The sequence below is a fragment of the Podarcis erhardii genome (genome assembly GCF_964252035.2).
Source record: "Podarcis erhardii genome assembly, chromosome: 8".
NCBI classification, from domain to species: Eukaryota; Metazoa; Chordata; class Lepidosauria; order Squamata; family Lacertidae; genus Podarcis; species Podarcis erhardii.
In genome coordinates this window covers 7749274-7770603 of record NC_138499.1, presented here as the reverse complement: position 1 = coordinate 7770603, position 21330 = coordinate 7749274, and the positions used below count along the sequence as shown (strand labels likewise).

General features: G+C 41.4%; 3 protein-coding genes across 6 annotated transcripts in view; all 3 read left to right on the top strand.

Annotated features, from left to right (window-relative positions):
* The window catches only part of LOC309348823 (proto-oncogene Mas-like), a 36619-nt gene extending 34657 nt beyond the window's left edge, over positions 1 to 1962 (top strand). For 2 of the 3 annotated variants that reach the window (XM_081874592.1, XM_081874593.1), the window contains one exon: positions 701 to 1962. In XM_081874592.1, the coding sequence (XP_081730718.1) occupies positions 741 to 1736 (996 nt within the window). In that variant the 5' untranslated portion in view covers positions 701 to 740 and the 3' untranslated portion in view covers positions 1737 to 1962. The remainder of the gene's footprint in view (positions 1 to 700) is intronic. The other variant, XM_081874591.1, reaches the window with a different exon arrangement.
* The window catches only part of LOC309348837 (proto-oncogene Mas-like), a 32499-nt gene that overhangs the window by 888 nt on the left and 10281 nt on the right, over positions 1 to 21330 (top strand). The window contains exons 1-2 of one of the 2 annotated variants that reach the window (XR_014159565.1): positions 7899 to 8233; positions 8595 to 8852. The gene's annotated coding sequence lies outside the window, so the exon portion shown is untranslated. Of the gene's footprint in view, positions 1 to 7898; positions 8234 to 8594; positions 8853 to 21330 lie in introns of those variants that run through there. The other variant, XM_081874616.1, reaches the window with a different exon arrangement.
* On the top strand, positions 17609 to 21329 carry LOC309348845 (proto-oncogene Mas-like). The gene is made up of 2 exons (XM_081874624.1): positions 17609 to 17766; positions 20128 to 21329. The coding sequence occupies exon 2, from the start codon at positions 20172 to 20174 to the stop codon at positions 21168 to 21170; it is 999 nt and encodes a 332-aa protein (XP_081730750.1). The 5' UTR covers positions 17609 to 17766; positions 20128 to 20171; the 3' UTR covers positions 21171 to 21329.

The following is a 21330-nucleotide window of genomic DNA, read 5'->3' as shown; positions in this document are numbered from 1 at the left end:
AACTCCCTGGAGTGTTCTGTTAGAAGGATATCAGGTGGATGGCTGGTGAAGACGACAGGAATTTTTGCTTCCCACATCCAGTCAGAGCAGAAAGTACTCGGCAGGATGGACTAAAGGTCTGTCTAATACATTCCGCTTTGCAAAAATCTTGCTGTCTGGCTAATCTATTGTGGGGTTTCCCCCCCTAATTTTCATATTTCTTAACAATCCCAATTCAGCTTGCGTTTTATTTATCCATTTTGTTCAAAATCACATTTTAATAACAATAAAATTACACATGCCTTCCCAATTCATTCCAGAATCACAAGAGCTGTTCAACTCCTTCTCACACTCCTCTTCTCCAACACCCAACCAACCAATATCCATGACACAAGAGGTTAATTTCTGATCTTAAGGCTTAGTCAGAGAGCAGAAGAGGAGAATTTGAGTTCTCAAACAATATGCTTACAGTTGTTGTGAATGTAATTTTTTTATTCAGAGCAAAAGATCCACAACACATCCGCAAACTCCATTTCCCCCCTGAGCCTTTGAAACTGATAAGTTGTGGCAAACATTCCAATGACTGTATTCCTAAAGTGTTTATCAGTCATGAATTCCCACTATGGCATGTCTCTTTTGATATTGTTTGTGTGTCTCAGTTTCATATGGTTGAACTTTATAGCTAAAACTGACTCCACATTTGTTTATTTTCTCTTGTTAGAACTATACAAGAAAAAGCCCAAAAGTCCAGATACAACAAGATGAGCAATGATGGCCTGGGATCCTGGTCCACTTTGAATGCGTCATTGGAAGATATTGGAGCAGAAAATGGAACTGACTTCCTAACCCCCCAGGATGGTTTTGATCATGAATTATCAACATATAGTATAGCAGACATTCTTATCTCCATTTCCATTTTACTTATTAGCATTTTTGGAATCATTGGGAATGGAACTGTCATCTGGTTACTTGGTTTCTGCATGAAGAGGAATCCTTTCACCATCTTCATCCTGCATCTGGCTGCGGCTGACCTTGGGACTCTCATATGCTTATTTACTTTGTCCATCATACGTCTTCTGATGTCATTTTTATCTTTACCTCCCTACATGCATTTGATTGAATGGTTGGTTTCCATTCTTTTTTTCTTCATGTACAACACTGGTCAATATCTGTTGACAGCCATTAGCATGGACAGGTGTCTTTCTGTTGTTTTCCCACTTTGGCATCGATGCCACCGACCACCACACTTTTCCACCCTTGTGTGTGCCACAATATGGATCATTTCTTTCCTGCTCACTGTAATCTTCAGCATTCTTTATATTTTTAACATTCTACTGAATACCATTTTCTACCACCTTCTAATGAATGCTATACTTTGCCTCCCACTCATAACTGTTTCCACTCTGGTCCTGTTTATAAAACTTTACTTTAGATCACAACAAAGGAAGAAGGGAAAAGCTTTAACAGCCATCCTCCTTGCCCTCCTCTTCTTCCTCTTCTTAGCTTTCCCATTAACTTGCATTGTATTGATCTGTTTTTTCACTCCATTTATAGCCTATAATGTTGATTTTGCAATATCTGTTGGGTTATTATGCAGCTGCCTGAATAGCAGTATTAACCCACTGATTTATTTCCTGATTGGGAGAAACAAGAGGGCTCGATCCAGGGAGAGCATGAAGGTCATACTCCAGAGACTTTTCAAAGAGGAGGAAAACTGCAGAGAGGAACAAGAAGTTCCAGTTCAAAGCTGGATGTGAAGACTTCAAAAAAGCTCAGAAAGTGTCATTTTCTATCTCTTGGTGTTTTTCTTGGTACTTGTTTTCCTCTGTATTCACAATTTTACTATTTTGGATTCATTTACTCTGTTAATTTTTGTCCTCGTTTTAGCAGTATCATTAAAAGCCCCTTGGATTGCCCATTTGGCAGGATTAATGCTTTGTATGTTTTAGAAAATTAAATAAAATGAAATGCCACTTCAACAGACTTTGAGTTAAGAGGGATGACTTGCTAAATGGTATAGAAAACAGATTCAATCCCTATTTTCTGTGCTATTTTTCTAGAAAAAGAGGTGCAGAAACTGACCATAAAGTCCTCCCTTGTTCTTTTACAATTGCAACAGCATGCACCTGAGAGGTGATGAAACTGAGTTCCAGTTAGGTAAAGGTAAAGGTACCCTTGCCCGTACGGGCCAGTCTTGACAGACTCTGGGGTTGGTGCGCCCATCTCACTCAAGAGCCCGGGGGCCAGAGCTGTCCGGAGACACTTCCGGGTCACGTGGCCAGCGTGACAAAGCTGCATCTGGCGAGCCAGCGCAGCACACGGAAACGCCGTTTCCCTTCCCGCCAGTAAGCGGTCCCTATTTATCTACTTGCACCCGGGGGTGCTTTCGAACTGCTAGGTTGGCAGGTGCTGGGACCGAACAGCGGGAGCGCACCCCGCCGAGGGGATTCGAACCGCCGACCTTTCGATCGGCAAGCCCAAGGCGCTGAGGCTTTTACCCACAGCGCCACCCACAGTTCCACTTAGTTACGGCTAAAAAGAGCACTGCTTATTATCTGGATGTAGTGATATAGAAATTATAATTGTGTCAAAGGCCTTTTGGGGCAAATTTTGGCCATAACCTTATTGAAATACAAAATAAAAAAATTCCTTCCAGTAGCACCTTAAAGACCAACTGAGTTAGTTCTAGGTATGAGCTTTCGTGTGCATGCACACTTCTTCAGAAGGGTGGTGGGAATGGGTATTACAAAGGAATTTCAGAAATAGACTGGAAAGAGAAGCTGCTGAATTGCAACTTATCACCAAACTTAAAACTATGGAGAGACCTGGTTTGAACAAAGACATTGGATTCTTATCTCATTATACATGACAAAGCCATTTTTCACCTTCTCACCCCTTGCTTTTTCCTGTTAGACCTATTGCAGTCATTAAGAGTCGTCAACAGGCTCATCGCAGCTATCTGCCAATCACCCATTCCCACCACCCTTCTGAGTAATACCCCTCCCCACCTTCTCACTATATAGAAAGGTCCGGTGACTTCTGTTTCAGTGTATCTGAAGAAGTGTGCATGCACACGAAAGCTCATACCTAGAACTAACTCAGTTGGTCTTTAAGGTGCTACTGGAAGGAATTTTTTTATTTTGTTTTGACCATGGCAGACCAACACGGCTACCTATCTGTAACTGGACTTATTGAAATACAATCACGTGAGCAGTATTGGCTTAGGCATTGACTCCCCACTATAACTGACTCCACCTCTCAGGGTGATTGTCCAATGGGGTAAACCAAATGAGGGAGCAAGCTCGATGAGAACCAACCTAAGCTGACCCCGGGGTTCCTGTAGTGATGGCATGGCCCTTGCCCCTCAATCGGACTTTAGACGAGATCGAGGACCCCCAGATTCCTTTAACGGAATACCCAGTTCCTGGAGGGGCAGGTGATGGCCACACCTCCCCTCCCCACAATCCAACTGAGCCAATGCCTAACCACTGCCTTTCAAGTTGTGACAATTTGCTAAGGGGTAGGCAAAAATCAAATGGCTAAAGCCAATCTGCCAAATGGAAAAAAAATCCTATCCAGCCCCTGTTCCAAAACAGGCAACCCAAACCAAAGCAAGGCCAAGCGACTCTACCTAAAGCAAGGAGGGTCGGCGGGTGTTCAGTGGTGCAAATGAAAGTGCCTCACTTGCATCACACTGCTGTTTTTAAAGCACCTGGGATCACACAACCTCCTGGCTATTGGCTAAAGCCACCTGGCATGATCCCAGGGTAATGACCAGGACTTACTGCTCCTCCCCCCCATTTAACCCTGTCGGGTTAGCTCTTGGGTCCTGAGCGCAACCAGGACTCTGTTATGAGGATCCCATCTATGTGCATATAGACATACACAAAGTTCTGCCATCTACACCTTTATAGGGCAATGTGACAATTAGCAGAAGTGGACTTCCGGGTTAGCGCCATCGGCAATGGCGGAATTACTCTGACTCAGAGGAACCCGCTCCACCAAAATCGGGTCTTGCCGCCGCGGCGAAGGCGGAGACCCTCTAGAAATCCCAGGCGGAGGAAGCCTGGGAACGTGGGATTCGGCTCGCACCAAGAGTGCCCTCCCTACTCACAGGGAAACCCCTTTTCGGGGGTTCCGAAGTGACGTGGGGTGAGTGGCGCGGTGTTTCGAATCGACTGCTATTTTTGTGGAGTGAAGCCGCACAGCTGTTGTCGGAGAGCGCTGACTTCTTTCTGTGACATTTGCATTTCAAACAACAACCTGTGAGTAGTACGGAAATTGGATTTTTAAAAAATATTCTTAAATTCGGCACCGATCGGGGAAGGTCCAGACAGGAAGTCCGCCTCCCCTTTCTGTAAATAATCTAAAGCAAAGAACCTATCAACTAAGGTCATGGAGAGTTTTTTCCTTTGTAAAGGACTTTAATTCTACTGATTGAGACTATAAGAAATTTTATTTGGAAGCAGGGGAGCCTGCAGGAGAAGAATTTAATTAGGGAATTGATGTGTCACCCCCCCCGGACCCGGGAGTGGTCCGCGAGAACCCGTTGATAAGGAATAGAACAATTTGACAGCTGTCAATACACAAAAAGAGGACTTTGTTTCTATTGCCTACGTTTGCTACAAGTTTATGTTTAAAAAGAAGAAAGGACTGTTACAATTTAACGTAATAGGACCTTTGGGTCTGTGCTGAAAGGAGTAAAAAGAAACTTAAATTCCCCTAGAGGGAGCTTTGGGATATTGCATCAAGAATCAGCTGTGAAACTGTCTTTTGACCTTGATATGTTTAAGAATGGCTGTCAGAAAGGAAATCCAGCTTGAATTGAATAGGACATTCTTTCTCTTGGGAAAGTTACAAGGTCAAATAGATGTTTTGACTACAAATGTTACAACTTTGGACATAAGACTGAGCATTAGTAATGAAATTGATAAGAATTCGGCACAGGAATGTTATTTAACTGAACAAACAGGGAAATTTGAGAAGGAGAACCATGTTGTCTTGGAAGAGAAGAAAGGGGGAGCCGTAACCCTGCAGATGCGAAAGGCGAGTGGCAATCTGAGGCCTGACATGATGGTAACAAGGAGAAATAAATTTTTGAAGATGGAAGCCTGGCCTGAATTGGAAAGTGAAAGATGGAGTGATCTTCTTACGTGGAGACCAGATGACCCTTGGATTATAAATTTGATTCAGGTGGAAGATGGAGTTTTGGGGACATTTGGATCTGAAAGGAGAATGAAACAAGATTTGGAATACCCCATAGGCCTTACTCTTAAGTATGGGGGCTTGGCTGGAAGGAATGTGGATGCTGTGGGGTCGGAGCCTCCCTGAGATTTGGCTTTCAACATTAAAGACTATCAAAAAGACTGGCAGAGGGGATATGAAAGAGATGTAAGAGCCGGGCTGATGGCCTTTTGAGATTGAGGGACTTATGTTGGGGACTGAAACCGGGAAAGGGGTATGGGTGGAATGGAAGTTGGGAACTCAAAGTGTATATAATATAATCTGCTTTTTTGTCTTTTTTCTTATGAGAGTTGGGAAATCCGTGGAAGGGAATCTTTTTCGACTTTAGAGAAACGTTTCAAGAATAAGTATTGATATATAGGTTTGGATGAGAGTTAAGATTGGATAAAGTAAAAGTGGTTTTTTAAAAAATACTGTAAAATTAAGGATTTTGATAGTAAGATGTTTGAAAAAGAAAATTATGGGGTTTTGGCAAAATGACATGAAGGACCAAGTTAAAATGAAATGACAAAAGAGAGAATGTAAAATTACAGTAATTTAAAACAATTTATCAAGATAAAAATAAAGTTGTAAGGATTTGCTGAAATAACAACTTAAACTAGAATACAAAAATGGGAGGTGTGAGGAGGTCAAGGAAATAAGTAAGGAAGAAAGTTATGAAAAGGTTTGATTTGTTTTTCGTTTTTTTTGTTTTTCTTTTTTTAATGATTGTATTTTTATTGTTCTTTTTTTCTCTTTTTTCTTATTGTAACTTTTAAAACCTTGAATAAACATTATTTTTTTTTAAAAAAAGACAATTAGCAGAAGTGATTCATGACATCAATGTTTCTCTATCTTTCCAATAAAGTTTTTGAAAAAAACACCAGTGGATACAGGAGGGAGATGGTTCCATATCATGTCACAATGCACTTTCCACTCAATGCTAGCCATCAAGCCTATATCCAAAGCTACACTAGACTCCTTTGCACGATGAAGAACTGACATCACCATGGACTCACCTTGACACATCATTCTAGTCAACACTTATTAAGAAGGATTGGGGGTGGGGCATGAGAATAAAGCAGTCAGGTGAAACCATGCAGTCCACTCTGCACTGCAAAGCAAAGAGTCACCACTGAGCAGGGGGGAAGATGACCAGGCTCCTCTTAAGCTGATTAGCTTTTCACTGGAACAACCTAAGTGACCCACCAAAGTGTGCAAAGGGTCTAATGCAATTGAGAGGAAGCAAGCTGCTCACATAAAAGGCTAACCAAAAACCAGCCTGAGCGAGTAACACTCATCATCAGAATGGCACAAAGCACCTGGTGGGTAACAGGGAGATATTAGTGTCTTCAATCCTAGCTCCTGCAGTCTGTGTCTGTGTCTGTGTCTGTGTCTGTGTCTGTGTCTGTGTCTGTGTCCGTGTCCGTGTCCGTGTCCGTGTCCGTGTCCGTGTCCGTGGCTGTGGCTGTCTCTCTCCCTCTATTAGTGTGTGTGTGCTTGTCTGTGTGTGCTATTAATGAAAGTAAATACGATTATCCAAAAGAGAAGAATTAACTAGGTGTTGGACTACTGAAGAAGGATAGAACCCAAGGATTGAGAACTGAATGTGGTCTGAGGCCCAGAACTTTAATTAGCCCCATAATGTTTTGGAATTCTTTTGCATATCATTATTGCATATATAGTTATTTCCCCCCATAATATAAGTTTTGGTTTAGATGCTTTTGTAACTGTCTCCTCTCACAGGAAACACCCAATTATCTTCTGCAGAAGTTCAAGCAAGATAGCTCTGGTGGCAGATAACAATGTCCTGGAATTTAACGGTCATGAACATGTGCCCAGTAGACCATTCTCATACATAGTCTTCTATCACATATTTAAGTCTCATGTGCAGTAATATCAAGTTGATACTTCCCATGTTTGGTCTCCTGTATCCAAAACTATACCATCATTGCATAAGAGGCATACTTTCTGTAGCTCTGAGAGGGGCATAAAAATCCCAGAACAACCCAAAGAAAATTCAGTGGAATGGGATATGGAATGACTGAATGGAAAAAAAATAAGAACCAGGTGGAAGGGGGCATGCAGTAGGTCTCTCTCACACACACACACACACAGAGAGAGAGAGAGAGAGAGAGAGAGAGAGAGAGAGAGAGAAATACCATCTCTTGGTCTGGCTACATTTCAGCCTTATTCAGAAAGAGAATTTTTTTCCCCTTGTCGCCAGTACGGAATGAAGAGTAAAAATTAGAGGCTTTAAAGGATTGATGCATCTGGGATTGTGCAGAAGTCTGCCCACACCCCACAAAAATAGCAGGTTGGCCTCCCACACATGTCAATGTCATAACAAGGGAGTTGGAATATTAAGGAGATTGAGGCATGCCAGCAGAACATCATGTGGGAGGAACGTACTGTTGTGGGCTTCCTTGAAGCATCTGTTTGGCCATTGTGAGATGAGGACTATTGGCTGCAGGGGCCACTGAACTGATCTAGCAGGACTCTGCATTTGTTCTTCAGATAAAGTTCTCCACCCCAGTCTACGTTCTTCCCCAGCAGAACCAACCGCAAGCTGATTACTCTCTGAATACATTGGTTAAGCTTTCTGTTAATGGGTCAGGTGACAGTCTAATCAATAAAGATGTTTCTCCAGATAGGGACAAAGAGAAGTGGGACTTGCTTACCACTTGCAAACTCTCTCTTCTCAAGAGTGCCTGACTGGTGCACTGAACTTTAGAAGGCAAGAGTCACCTCCTGAGTTTGCAAAATGCTATCCTGAGACCCAGTGCACAAAACAACCAGCTTATCACACGATGCTGGCAAATGGATCACACAGAACTGAAGACACATGGGCAGAATCCTACACATCTTGCTAAGAACCAGATGAGGCATCTTAACAATTTCTGAAAATCTTCCGATTACCTGCTTATTCCAGCACCACTTGCTGCTCCCACTCACCATGCTGGAGGGATGCTGATCCAAAGCTTTTGGGAGCAATGCGAATAGCTACTTTTGATGTCATTCATTAGCAAAGGTAAGAGGGGATCTGTAGCTGAATGTCAATGCTGTGCACCTTTGGCTGATAGATGGGACAAGCTAACTCCATGGAGTGTTCTGTTAGAAGGATACCAGGTAGATGGTTGGTGAAGACGGCAGGAATTTTTGGTTCCCAAATCCAGTCAGAGCAGAAATTACTAGGCAGGATGGACTAAAGGTTTGTCTAATTCATTACACATTGTAAAAATCTTGCTCTCTGGCTAATCTATTGTGGGTTTTTTTCTGAATTTCATATTTCTTAGTAATCTCAATTCAACTTGAGTTTTATTCATACACTTTTGTTAAAAATCACATTTTAATAACAATAAAATTACGTATGCCTTCCCAATTCATTCCAGAATCACGAGAGCTGGTCAACTCCTTCTCACAGTCGTCTTCTCCACCACCCAACCAACCGAAGTCAATGACTCAGAGGTTAATTTCCGATCTTATGGCTGAGTCAGAGAGCAGAAGAGGAGAATTTGAGTTCTAAAACGATGTGCTTACTGATGTTGTGAATGCAGTTTTTTTTACTTAGAGGAAAGACCCACAACACATCGGCAAATTCCATTTCCCCCCAAAGCCTTTGAAACTGATAAGTTGTGACAAACATTCCTGTGAACCATATTCCTAATGTGTTTTTTTATCAGTCATGAATTCCCACTATGGCATGTCTCTTTTATTATTGTTTGAGTGCCTCAGTTTAATATGGTTGGGTTTATAAGCCTAACTGACTTCACATTTGTTTATTTTCTCCAGGTAGGAAGAGCAATACAAGGAGTAGCTCACAAGTAGAGATCAAGCAAGATGAGCAATGATGGCCTGGGATCCTGGTCCGCTTTGAATGCTTCATTGGAAGATATTGGAGCAGAAAATGGAACTGAACTCTTAACTCCCCAGGATGGTTTTGATTATGAATTATCAACATATAGTATAGCAGACATTCTTATCCCCATTTTACTTATCTCCATTTTACTTATTAGCATTTTGGGAATCATTGGGAATGGAACTGTCATCTGGTTTCTTGGCTTTTGCATGAAGAGGAATCCTTTCACCACCTTCATCCTGCATCTGGCTGCGGCTGACCTTGGGACTCTCATATGCTTATTTACTTTTTCCATTATATATCTTCTGGAGTCATACTTATATTTAACTCCCTATATGCATTTGATTTTATTATTGGGTTCCATTCTTCTTTTCTTCATGTACAACACTGGTCAATATCTGTTGACAGCAATTAGCATGGATTGGTGTGTTTCTGTCGTTTTCCCCCTTTGGCATCGATGCCACCGACCACCACACTTTTCCACCCTTGTGTGTGCCACAATATGGATCACTTCTTTCCTGCTCATTGCAATCAACTTGATTGTTGCTTTTTTTACCGTTCCACAGTATACCGCTTTATTCCACTTTCTATTGAATGCTATACTTTGCCTCCCACTCATGACTGTTTCCACTCTGGTCCTGTTTATAAAACTTTACTTTAGATCACAACAGAGGAAGAAGAAAAAAGCTGTAACAGCCATCCTGCTTGCCCTCCTCTTCTTCCTCTTCTTAGCTTTCCCATTTCTTGCATTTCATTAATCAGTTTTTTCCTTTCAGTTATAGACTATAAACTGCAACTTGTTGTAATATCTGTTGGGTTATTATGCAGCTGCCTGAATAGCAGTATTAACCCACTGATTTATTTCCTGATTGGGAGAAACAAGAGGGCTCGATCCAGGGAGAGCATGAAGGTCATACTTCAGAAACTTTTCAAAGAGGAGGAAAACTGCAGAGAGGAACAAGAAGTTCCAGTTCAAACCCGGATGTGAAGAAATACTTCAAAATAGCTCAGAAAGCTTCATTTTCTATCTCTTGGTGTATTTCTTGGTACTTGTTTTCCCCTGTACTCACTATTTTATTATTTTGGGATTCATTTACTCTGTTAATTTTTGTCCTCGTTTCAGGAGTATCGTTAAAAGCCCCTTGGACTGCCCATTTGGCAGGATTAATGCTTTGTATGTTTTAGAAAATTAAATAAAAATAAATGCTGCTTTAACAGTGTGAGTTGAGTGGGATGATTTCCTAAATGGTATAGAAAAAAAGACTCATTGCCAAAGGGAATGAAGTAAAGAAATCTTTACATGTAGAGCTCGAATGTTAGAAGAAAACAGAAGAAAATATTTCTCCCAGATTTTTTAAAAAATGCATGATAGAACATTCCACCAGTACAATCCATATTTTCTGTGCTATTTTTCTAGAAAAAGAGGTGCAGAAACTCACCATAAACGCCTCCCTTGTTCTGTTATAATTTCAACGGCATGCACTTGAGAGGTGCTGGAACTGAGTTCCAATTAGTTACTGCTGAAAAAGAGCACTGCTTATTATATGGATGCAATGATACAGAAATTATAATTGTGTATTGAGGCCCCAAGACCTACCCCTAAAATAAATACACACAGACACTTATATTAGTTTAACTTTTGGGGCAAATTTTGGCCACAACTTTATTGAAATACAATCACGTAAGCGGTATTGGCTTAGGCATTGACTCCCCACTATACCTGACTCCACCTCTCAGGGTGAACTTCAAATGGGGTCAACCAAATGAGGGAGCAAGCTTGATGAGAACCAACCTAAGCTCACCCCGGGGTTCCTGTGGTCCTGGCATGGTCCTAGCTCCTCCAGCGGACTTCAGAAGAGATCCAGGACCCCCAGATTCCTTTAACGGAATACTCAATTCCTGGAGGGGCTGGTGATGGCCACACCTCCCCTCCCCAAAATCCAACTGAGCCAATGCCTAACCGCTGCCTTACAAGTCATGACAATTTGCTAAGGGGTAGGCAAAAATTAAATGGCTAAAGCCTATCTGCCAAATGGAAAAAAATTCCTTTTTTTTTTTTTTAAATAATTTTTATTGGGTTTTTACATTTTATAACAACAAACACACACACAAAGACAAAAACACACAAATACAATTACATACCCTAATTTTCTTTACCCACTTTCATTGATTTTCATTTTCATTTCATTCATACCCCCACCCCCTCCTCTTACATCCCAGTTCCAATAATTAATTCAGCAAGTTCTTACCTAACCTCTTAAACATATTCATATTGCTTTTAAAAATTAAATTCTTTTTGTTTATCTATATTCAACTTATCCAATTCTCTTATAATCATTAATTTCTTTTTTTTTTTAAGGTCGATCTAACTTCCCTTCCACAAATTTTCCCTTTATTATATTAATTATAGGTCACATTGACCAAATAAAACAAATCATAACATTTTATAATTCTATTCTCTCTCCCCCCCCCTGCCCCGGTTTCTGTCCCTTCCCAGACAAATGTCCAAAATACAAACAAAAAATAGTTCTTAGCCCGGATTCCTCACGTCCGAGGCGTCTGATTCTCTGTCAGTCCCTCTCTGCCAACTATATTGGTAATCCTCTTTGTTGGTCCTAAGACCCCGAAGGAGTTCAGTCAGAGTCACATCATATTTTCTTTCATCCAGAATGTTAAAAAGTGTTTGCTGCGAAGGACCATCTAGTTTTCCATACTCAAGAGGAAAGTCCCAATCATGTTGCTTTATTCTTTTTAGTTTTAATATTCCAAGTACTCCAGGGACTTCCCTCTTCTTCTTTCTCATCTTTCGCAGGTTTGTAATCCAAAGGTCTTCTTGCTCATACTCTAACAATGCAGATTCCTGGTTGATATTTTCCACTTGTAGTGTCTGAACTCCTTCTTTCTTCTCTGTCAATTCCAAGGGCATCTCTTCCTGCTCAGCTGCAGAGTTTTTGTCATACGTCTCCTTTGTGCATTCAGCAGAGTTGTTTGTTTCAGAATTCAAGGTCATAAAAACTTTACTCAGAGCCATACTCTGCTCTTGCAGGATTCCCACGAGAAAGAACATTTTTTCTATCTCCGCCAGTAATTTTCCCTCTGCAGCCATTGTAATGTCACTAATTCCCCCTAGGGGGCTTTCAGTTATTTAGTAGTCCTTTTCCAATAATCTGTTACTTTGTTATTATCAATACTTTGTTTCCAATCGCCTCAGTTCAAATGTATCACCTTTAATTCAAAGAGTTGTTAAATAACAAAATTCTTTACTTTGTCCGCCCGTTTGACAGCTTCTTTGACAGCTGTCAAACTCCTTTCACTTCTTCCTCCGGCACCCAAATAGGACACTCCCGGGTTTTTGGGGGGGATTACACACAAAGTTCCAAAGTTCCTCCCTTTCTCTCCAGCACAAAATCTTCTTCTATCAAATTTGTGAAAAACTTTTAAATCATCAAAACAGTATTCATTCCGCCTTAATTCTCCGTTCCTTGCTTTAAATCATCTATAAGTAGAGGGGGTGCGGACTTCCCTTTAACACATCCCCCGATCGTGCCGAATTCACAGGATAAAATTTTTAAAGTCCAAATTCCACTACTCACGGGTCCTTTGTTATCCAGTCCAAATTTTGGGAAGAAAGTCAGCGCTCTCCAGCCATGGCTTGCGGCTTCGCTCCACTGAAGTAGCGGTCTACTCTCAGCACCACGCCACTCTCCGTACCCTCTCCGTAGCCTTTAAAAAGGCTCTTCGTGGGTCGGGGAGGGCGCTTAAGGTGCCCACCGAGTCACCAAGTCCGCAGGCTTCCGCGCCTGCGGTTTCTGAGGGTCCCCGTGTCGCCGGCACGGCAAGACCCGTCTTCAGCAGAGCCGATTCCCTCCGGAGCTCGGAGGGAATCCGCCATTAGCCGTTCGCGCTAACCCGGAAGTTCAAATGGAAAAAAAATTCCTACCCAGCCCCTGTTCCAAAACAGGCGACCCAAACCAAAGCAAGGCCAAGCAACTCTACCTAAATTAGGGAGGGTGGGAGGGTGTTCAGCCGTGCAAGTGAAAATGCCCCACTTGCATCACACTGCTGTTTATAAAGCACCTTGGATCATACCACCTACTGGCCTTTATAGGGCAATGTGACAATTAGCAGAAGTGATTCATGACATCAGTGTTTCTCTATCTTTCCAATAAAGTTTCTGAAAAAAACACACCAGGCGATATAGGAGGGAGATGGTTCCATATCATGCCACAATGCACTTTCCGCTGAATGCTAGCCATCAAGCCTATATCCAAACCTACATTAGACTCCTTTGCATGGTGAAGAACCATAATCACCATGGATAAAGACTCACCTTGACACATCATCCTATTTAGAAGGATTGGGATGGGGCATGACAATAAAGCAGTCAGGTAAAACTGCTTTTCACTGGCACAACCTAAGTGACCCACCACAATGTGCAAAGGCTCCTCTAGCTTTTCACTCGCACAACCTAAGTGACCCACCACAGTGTGCAAAGGCTCTAATGCAATTGAGAGGTAAGAAGCTTCTCACATAAAAAGCTAACCAAAAATCAGTCCGAACAAGTAACACTCCTCATCAGAATGGCACAAAGCACCTGATGGGTAACAGGGAGAAATTACTGTCTTCAGTTGTAGCTCCTGCAGTCTCTGTCTCTGTCTCTCTGTCTGTCTCTCTGTCTGCCTCTCTCTCTCTCTCTCTCTCTCTCTCTTAGAGTTTGTGTGCTTGTGTGTGTGTGCGATTAATGAAAGTAAATCAAAAGAGAGGAATCAACTTGCTGTTGGACTGCTGAAGAATGATAGAGCCCAAGGATTGAGAACTGAATTTGGTCAAGATCCAGATCTTCAATCATCCCCATAATATTTTGGAATGCTTTTGCATATCATTATTGCACATATAGTTACTTTCCTCATAAAATCAGTTTTGGTTTTGATGCTTTTCTAAGTGTCTCCTCTCACAGGAAACACCCGACTATCTTCTGCAGAAGTTCAAGCAAGATAACAATGTCCTGACATTTAACGGTCATGAACATGTGCCCAGTACAGTCATACCTCAGGTTACAGATGTTTTAGGTTGTGTTTTGTCGGGTTACGGACGTGCCAAAACCTGGAAGTACCGGAATGGGTTACTTCCAGGTTTCAGCGGTTGCGCATGAGCAGAAGCACTAAATCGCGCCTTGCGCATGCGCAGATGCACCGAATTGATACTTCCCATGTTTGCGCTCCTGTATCCAAAACTATACCACCATTGCATAAGAGGCGTGCTTTGTCTAGCGCTGAGAGGGGCACAAAACCCCCAGAATAAACCAAAGAAAATTCAGTGGAATTGGATATGGAATGACTGAATGTAAAAAAAATAAAAACCAGTTGGAAGGCGACATGATGTAGGTCTCTCTCTCTCTCTCTCTCTCTCACACACACACACACACACACAATCACACAAACAGAGAGAGAGAGAGAGAGAGAGAGAGAGAGAGAGAGAGAGAGAGAGACCATCTCTTGGTAGATTTCAGCCTTTTTCAGACTGAGAATTTGTTTTTTTCCTTGTCGCCAGGATGGATTGAAGAGTACATAAATAAAAATAGAGGCTTTAAAGAATTGATGCATGTGGGATTGGGCTAAAGTGTGCTGAAGTCCCACCAAAAAAAGCCAATCGGCCTCCCACACATGTCAAAGTTTTCCCAACGGGATTGGAAAATTAAGGAGATTAAGGCCTGCCGGCAGATCATCATGGGGGAGGGTAGTCCTGTTGTGTTCAGAAGCTATATATGGGTTTCCCTGAAGCATCTGTCTGGTCATTGTGAGACCAGGACAGTTGGCTGCAAGCTCATGGCTCACTTAAGACATTAGCTACTCTTTCTGTTAATGGGTCAGATGACACTCTAATCAATAAATATATTTCTCCAGATAAGGTCAAAGAGAAGTGGGACTTGCTTACCACTTGCAAACTCTCTCTTCTCAAGAGTGCCTAACTGGGACACTGAACTTTAGAAGGCAAGAGTCTCCTCCTGAGTTTGCCAAATGCTATCCTGAGACCCAATGCACAAAACAACCATCTTATCACATTATTATTGCAAATGGATTACAGAGAACTGAAGAGACATGGGCAGGATCCTACACATCTTGCTAAGAACGAGATGAGGCATCTTAACAATTTCTGCAAATCTTCTGATTACCTGCTTATTCCAGCACCACTTGCTGCTCCCACTCACCATGCTGGAGGGATGCTGATCCAATGTTTTTGAGAGCAATGTGATTAGCTAATTTTGATGTCATTCATTAGCAATTGTTAGAGGGGATCTGATTGGCAATGCTGTGCACCTTTGGCAGATAGGTGAGCCATGCTAACTCTATGGAGTCTTGTGTTACCAGGTGGGTGGCTGGTGAAGACGGCAGGAATTTTTGGTTTCCACATCCAGTCAGAGCAGAAAGTACTAGGCAGGATAAAGTAATCATCATCATCATTTTTAATTTGTATACCGCCTTTCTATCTTACAATACTCAAGGTGGTTTACAAGCTGAAGAAACAAAAAATACACATCTCCCAACAATCTAATGCAATACAAAAATATGACAATAAAACACAACCTTAAAATAGGCAATCTCCATCAAAAAAGTAACATTCAACAATCATTAGAACAGTATAAAATAACAATATCAACACATAAAAGTTAAACAGATATCCACTCAACAGTCACAATAATATCTAAACTATAATCAATAAAACAACGGCAAGCCACAGTACATAAAACAATACAATACCCATTGAGAAGCAGAGGGTAGAGCAAGGCAGGTGGAAGAAGGCCTTGCCTGATGGCGTCTCTCCCCTCACAGTTCTTCCTCCAGGCACAGCTCCCTAGGGAGGACTCCTAGGGCTGCAGGGTGGGGCAAGGCAGGTAGAAGGAGGCCATTTTCTACCACCTTTTAATGAATGCTATACTTTGCCTCCCACTCATGACTGTTTCCACTCTGGTCCTGTTTATAAAAGTTTACTTCAGATCACAAGAGAGGAAGAAGGGGAAAGCTTTAACAGCCATCCTACTTGGCCTCCTCTTCTTCCTCTTCTTAGCTTTCCCATTTACTTGCCTTTTATTATATACTCTCTGCAATGGTGGAAACAATACAGAAATATTTCTTGGGCTCTTATTCAGCTGCCTAAACAGCAGTGTTAACCCTTTGATTTATTTCCTGGTTGGAAGAAAGAAACACAGTCGATCAAGGGAGAGTTTGAAGGTAATATTCCAAAGGGTTTTCAAGGAGGGGGAAGATGGGAGAAAGAAGAGAGATGTTCAAGTCCAATCCTGGATATGATGACTTCAAAAAAATTCAACCCATGAAAAAGACTATGATCTAAAAGTGGAGATGACAGGTGTATCTTTCCATGTTTATCTGTTTCCTTTGTAACACAAAGGCTTTAATTTAAAAAACTGATTAAGTTTTCCTCCAAAAAAACCCCTCATTTTCTATCTCTCCTTATATTTCTTCGTACTTCTTCTACTTTGAACTCAGTATCTTAATATTATAAATCTATTTATTAATATCCACATATTGTATATCTCTGGGGACACATAGAGGTAAACACTCTTTCCATTTTTTTTTTTCAACCACAGATTTATATATTATTATTATTTGTTGAATTTATATACTGTCCTATACACGGAGGTCTCAGGTGAGTGAGGCCTGCAGTTCTTTGTGGTCCTTTTATTTTCTTCTTGGCTATTTTTTTTCATTTGAGAGTAGAGAAAATAAATGTCAACAATAAGGTATTTGTGCTGGGAAACATCCTAAAAATCCTGTGAATAGAATTGGGGATTGATGTCAGAAGGTCTGAATGGTGAGGAAAGGGAATGATTCTGACACCTGAATGTTGGATAGATTGGACAGCCAAGCAAATTCAGAGCTGAGCAGTTCACCCTTCCCCATTTGAGAGATGGACACAGAGAGTGTGAAGTGAGGAAGCAGAGCTGACTAGAAAGTTATTTGTCATAAGCCCACCCACCTCTCCTCCACTTCCCACTGATCCTGCTGCTATAGTACAACAAATAGATATCAAAAACAAGGCACATCGTAAGAAGAAAACACATCATAAAAGCAAGCTGAAGAGTTGGCCTTTGTAGATGGCTTGTCTTTATGAATCATTTTCTTCTGATGTGTCTTATATTTGATACAAGCTTGAATGGAGTTAAGAATCTCCTCCTACACCAGCTATCTTGATAACCAATGGCTGGGGGGGCAGAAGTGTACATGCATTGCTGGCAGGAAAATCCAGGCTGAATCCCTGGAGAAGGGAATACTGGGCTGGAGAAACCAATAATCTGCCCCACAACTGCTCTACAGTAGGGATACAACATTTTTTAAAAAAAAGAATCTCAGTGTCAGGCTCATCAGCAAATCTCTCTCTCTCTCTCTCTCTCTCTCATAGCTCTCATTTTGCTGCTTGAATCTCCTCCTACACCAGCCATCTTGATAACCAATGGGGGGATCTTACCTCATGATATTGACAAGAACAGATAAAAGAAGTGATAGAAATTATTGGGTGGAGCCCTGAACATCTAGCAGGAAGCTTGATAGAACATCTGCTGTTACTTTGGAGCTACATTCATTTCTGAAAATGCTCTGACCCCCTACTTATTCCAGCACAGGATATTGTACTTCCTTCTGCATTCCACACACCATCTCTGAAGATTGCTGATCAAGAGTTTCTCACAGGTATGCGAATGTTTCAAGTTGATGAAGTTTATTTGTAAAAGCAAGAGGGGAACCATAATCGGGTAGCAGAGGTGTGCATGCAGGAGGAATACCCTTGAAGAGATACCAGTTTCTTTGTGACATAAATGGCATTTCTGTTATTCTTTACTATATGCATTCTGTGATTAGAGAGCATGGATAAGAGCAGATTAGGGTACAATAAACTGTAGATTAAAATATCATTGCTGTTTTTTTCATATGTGAGCCATGACTGACTGAATTGTTTGTATATTTGATATGTGGATATAGGAATAGACTCAGATGTGTTACTCTATGGAACAAAATTGGATAAATAGTAACAAAAGCTACATATGATTAGTTTTAGTGCTCTGGCACAACTCGGTGACATCTGTTATCAGATTTCTGTTCCAAATTTAAGAGCTAAATTCAGATTGTATCAGAATGGGAAATGGTGGTTTTGCAACCACGTTGCAGCAAGAAGACAAAAGAGGAACTAGCGGCAGAACGAACAGCACAGTTAGATGCACTTTGCCCATGCTTGAAATCCAAAGAAATACAAAATGTATACTTGGAACATAGAGGCAAATGTCTAGGGTTTTGGCTGGAACAATAGGCGAGTATTTCAAGTAATCAATTCCCTGTTTCTTCTCTGCCATTTCCCAAAATCCTATTGACCACAATGAGTAATGGATTAATTTGGAGGGTCCCCTCTCCATTTGTGTATTTCCCCCAGCTATTTAATTAACATATTTATTGTGAAAATAGATAATGGCCATATCTGCCTAATTCAAACTATACAAATTTTCAAATGTCTCCATACATGTCTATGACTGACCGTCTAACATCCCACCGGACATATAAAAACAGATTCTCAGGGCTCCTCCACACCTCATTTGGCCTTCCATTTCCCACCAGGAACACTTTCTCTTTACTGCTGAATCGAAACAAATGAACATTGGGTTTTTCCGCAGATTGCTGTTCATTCCAATTCAGAGGCAAAGAGCGTGTTTTTCAGGGGAAAGCTGCACAGCAAAGGCGAGGTCACTTGGACCGGTGCCTGGAAAGTCCCTGAAAACTGCATGAAACTGTGCCTTTTTTGGAATGGGTCTGGTGAAAGGTGGATAAGCCCTCAATCTGAACAAGGAAAATGATCTAACCAGAATGTGCCATGTTATTTACTCTACATAGATTTTTACATACATGTCTCTCTCTGTGTGTGTGTGTGTGTTTGTGTGCCATCGCATCCAACCATTCCATTCTGTTCTCCTGTCCCACCTGGTTCTCCATTTTCCCTCTCTTTCAGAAGGCCGCCCAGCACCCTTCCATGTTCCATAGTTACACCTGTGGGGCTCCACACACACCATGCATTCAAAGCATATCATTCCACTCAAAGAATCCCAGGCACTGTAGTTTTACCCCTCACCATTTGTTCCTTGCAACTTCTTTACTCACTTTTCACAAGAATGCTTCTCTAGGACATAAAGATTTTGGAGGCAAGAACCTCCTCTTAAATTAGCTTTCTTGACAACCAATTAACAAAATTATTCTTGACACATGATGTTGACAAACTGCTTAAGAACTTCATTTATGATGGGTGGAGCCCTAAACGTCTTGCGGACAGCTTGGGGATACATCTATTTTCTCCTCCGTGGGGCTGTAGTTAATTTCTGCCAATCTTCTGACTTCCTCCATGTTCCAGCATAAGATTTTGTGCTTCTTGCTGCCTTCAGCTGACCGTGTCTTTAGACTGCTGATCAACAGTTGCTCACAGGTATGTGAATGTCTCAAGTTGACACAGCTCATTTGCAAAAGCAGAAGGGGAAGCAAAGGCAGAAGTGTACATGCATTGCTGGCAGAAAAGTCCAGGCTGAATCCCTGGAGAAGGGAATACTGGGCTGGAGAAACCAATAATCTGCCCCACAACTGCCCTTATTATTTTTTTAAAGAATCTCCGTGTCAGGCTCATCAGCAAACCTCTCTCCCTCTCTCCCTCTCTCCCTCTCTCCCTCTCACTGTCTCCCTCTCTCTCACACAGCTCTCATTTTGCTGCTTGAATTCACTTTAACTTTTATTTTTCTGTTACACTTTTTTTTTTCATAAACAGCTTACTTCTGATGACACTTGTCCTTCTTAAGTTAGTAAATGCTATGTGAGAGACAAAAAAAAGGGGGTCAAGGAGGGTCATAGGAGAGGAGTGAAAAATGTCCCTATTTTCATCTGAGGAATGTTAGAGGGCATGTTTGTTTGTCATAAATTTCCACGATAGCATGTCTCTTTTATTATTGTTTCAGTCTCTCGGTTTAATATGATTGAGTTTTATAACGCAAACTGACTTCACATTTCTTTATTTTCTCCAGGTAGGAAGAGCAATCCAAGGCGTAGCTCAAAAGCAGAGATCCAGCAAGATGAGCAATGATGGCCTGGGATCCTGGTCCACTTTGAATGCTTCGTTGGAAGATATTGGAGCAGAAAATGAAACTGACCTCCTAACCCCCCAGGATGGTTTTGTTTATGAATTATCACCATATCACATAGCAGAAATTCTTATCTACATCTTCATTTTACTTATTAGCATTTTTGGAATCATTGGAAATGGAACTGTCATCTGGTTTCTTGGCTTCTGCATGAAGAGGAATCCTTTCACCACCTTCATCCTGCATCTGGCTGTGGCTGACCTTGGGGTTCTCATATGCTTATTTGCTTTTTCCATCATACGTCTTCTGAGGTCATTCTTATCTTTACCTCCCTACATGCATTTGATTGTATTATTGGGTTCCATTCTTTTTTTCTTCATGTACAACACTGGTCAATATCTGTTGACAGCCATTAGCATGGACAGGTGTGTTTCTGTCGTCTTCCCACTTTGGCATAGATGCCACCGACCACCACACTTTCCCACCCTTGTGTGTGCCACAATATGGATCATTTCTTTGCTGCTCACTGCAATCAACTGGATTCTTTCTATTTTTAACATTCTACTGAATACCATTTCATTACACTTTCTCATGAATGTTATACTTTGCCTCCCACTCATGACAGTTTCCACTCTGGTCCTGTTTATAAAAGTTTACTTCAGATCACAACTGAGGAAGAAGGGAAAAGCTTTAACAGCCATCCTGCTTGCCCTCCTCTTCTTCCTCTTCTTAGCTTTCCCATTTACTTGGATTTATTTATTCATTCTTTTCGCTCCATTTATAGCCTTTAATGTGGAATCTGTTGCAATATCTGTTGGGTTCTTATGCAGCTGCCTGAATAGCAGTATTAACCCACTGATTTATTTCCTGATTGGGAGAAACAAGAGGGCTCAATCTAGGGAGAGCATGAAGGTCATACTCCATAGACTTTTCAAAGAGGAGGAAAACTGCAGAGAGGAACAAGAAGTTCCAGTTCAAACCCAGATGTGAATAGTTCAAAATAGCTCAGAAAGTGTGATTTTCTATCCCTTGGTGTATTTATTTGTACTTGTTTTCCTCTGTACTCACTATTTTATTATTTTGGATTCATTTACTCTGTTAATTTTTGTCCTTGTTTTAGCAGTACCATTAAAAGCCCCTTGGATTGCCC

Coding starts and splice junctions, on each gene's coding strand:
- LOC309348845 (XM_081874624.1), top strand. CDS start 20,172: ATGAGCAATGATGGCCTGGGATCCTGGTCCACTTTGAATGCTTCGTTG.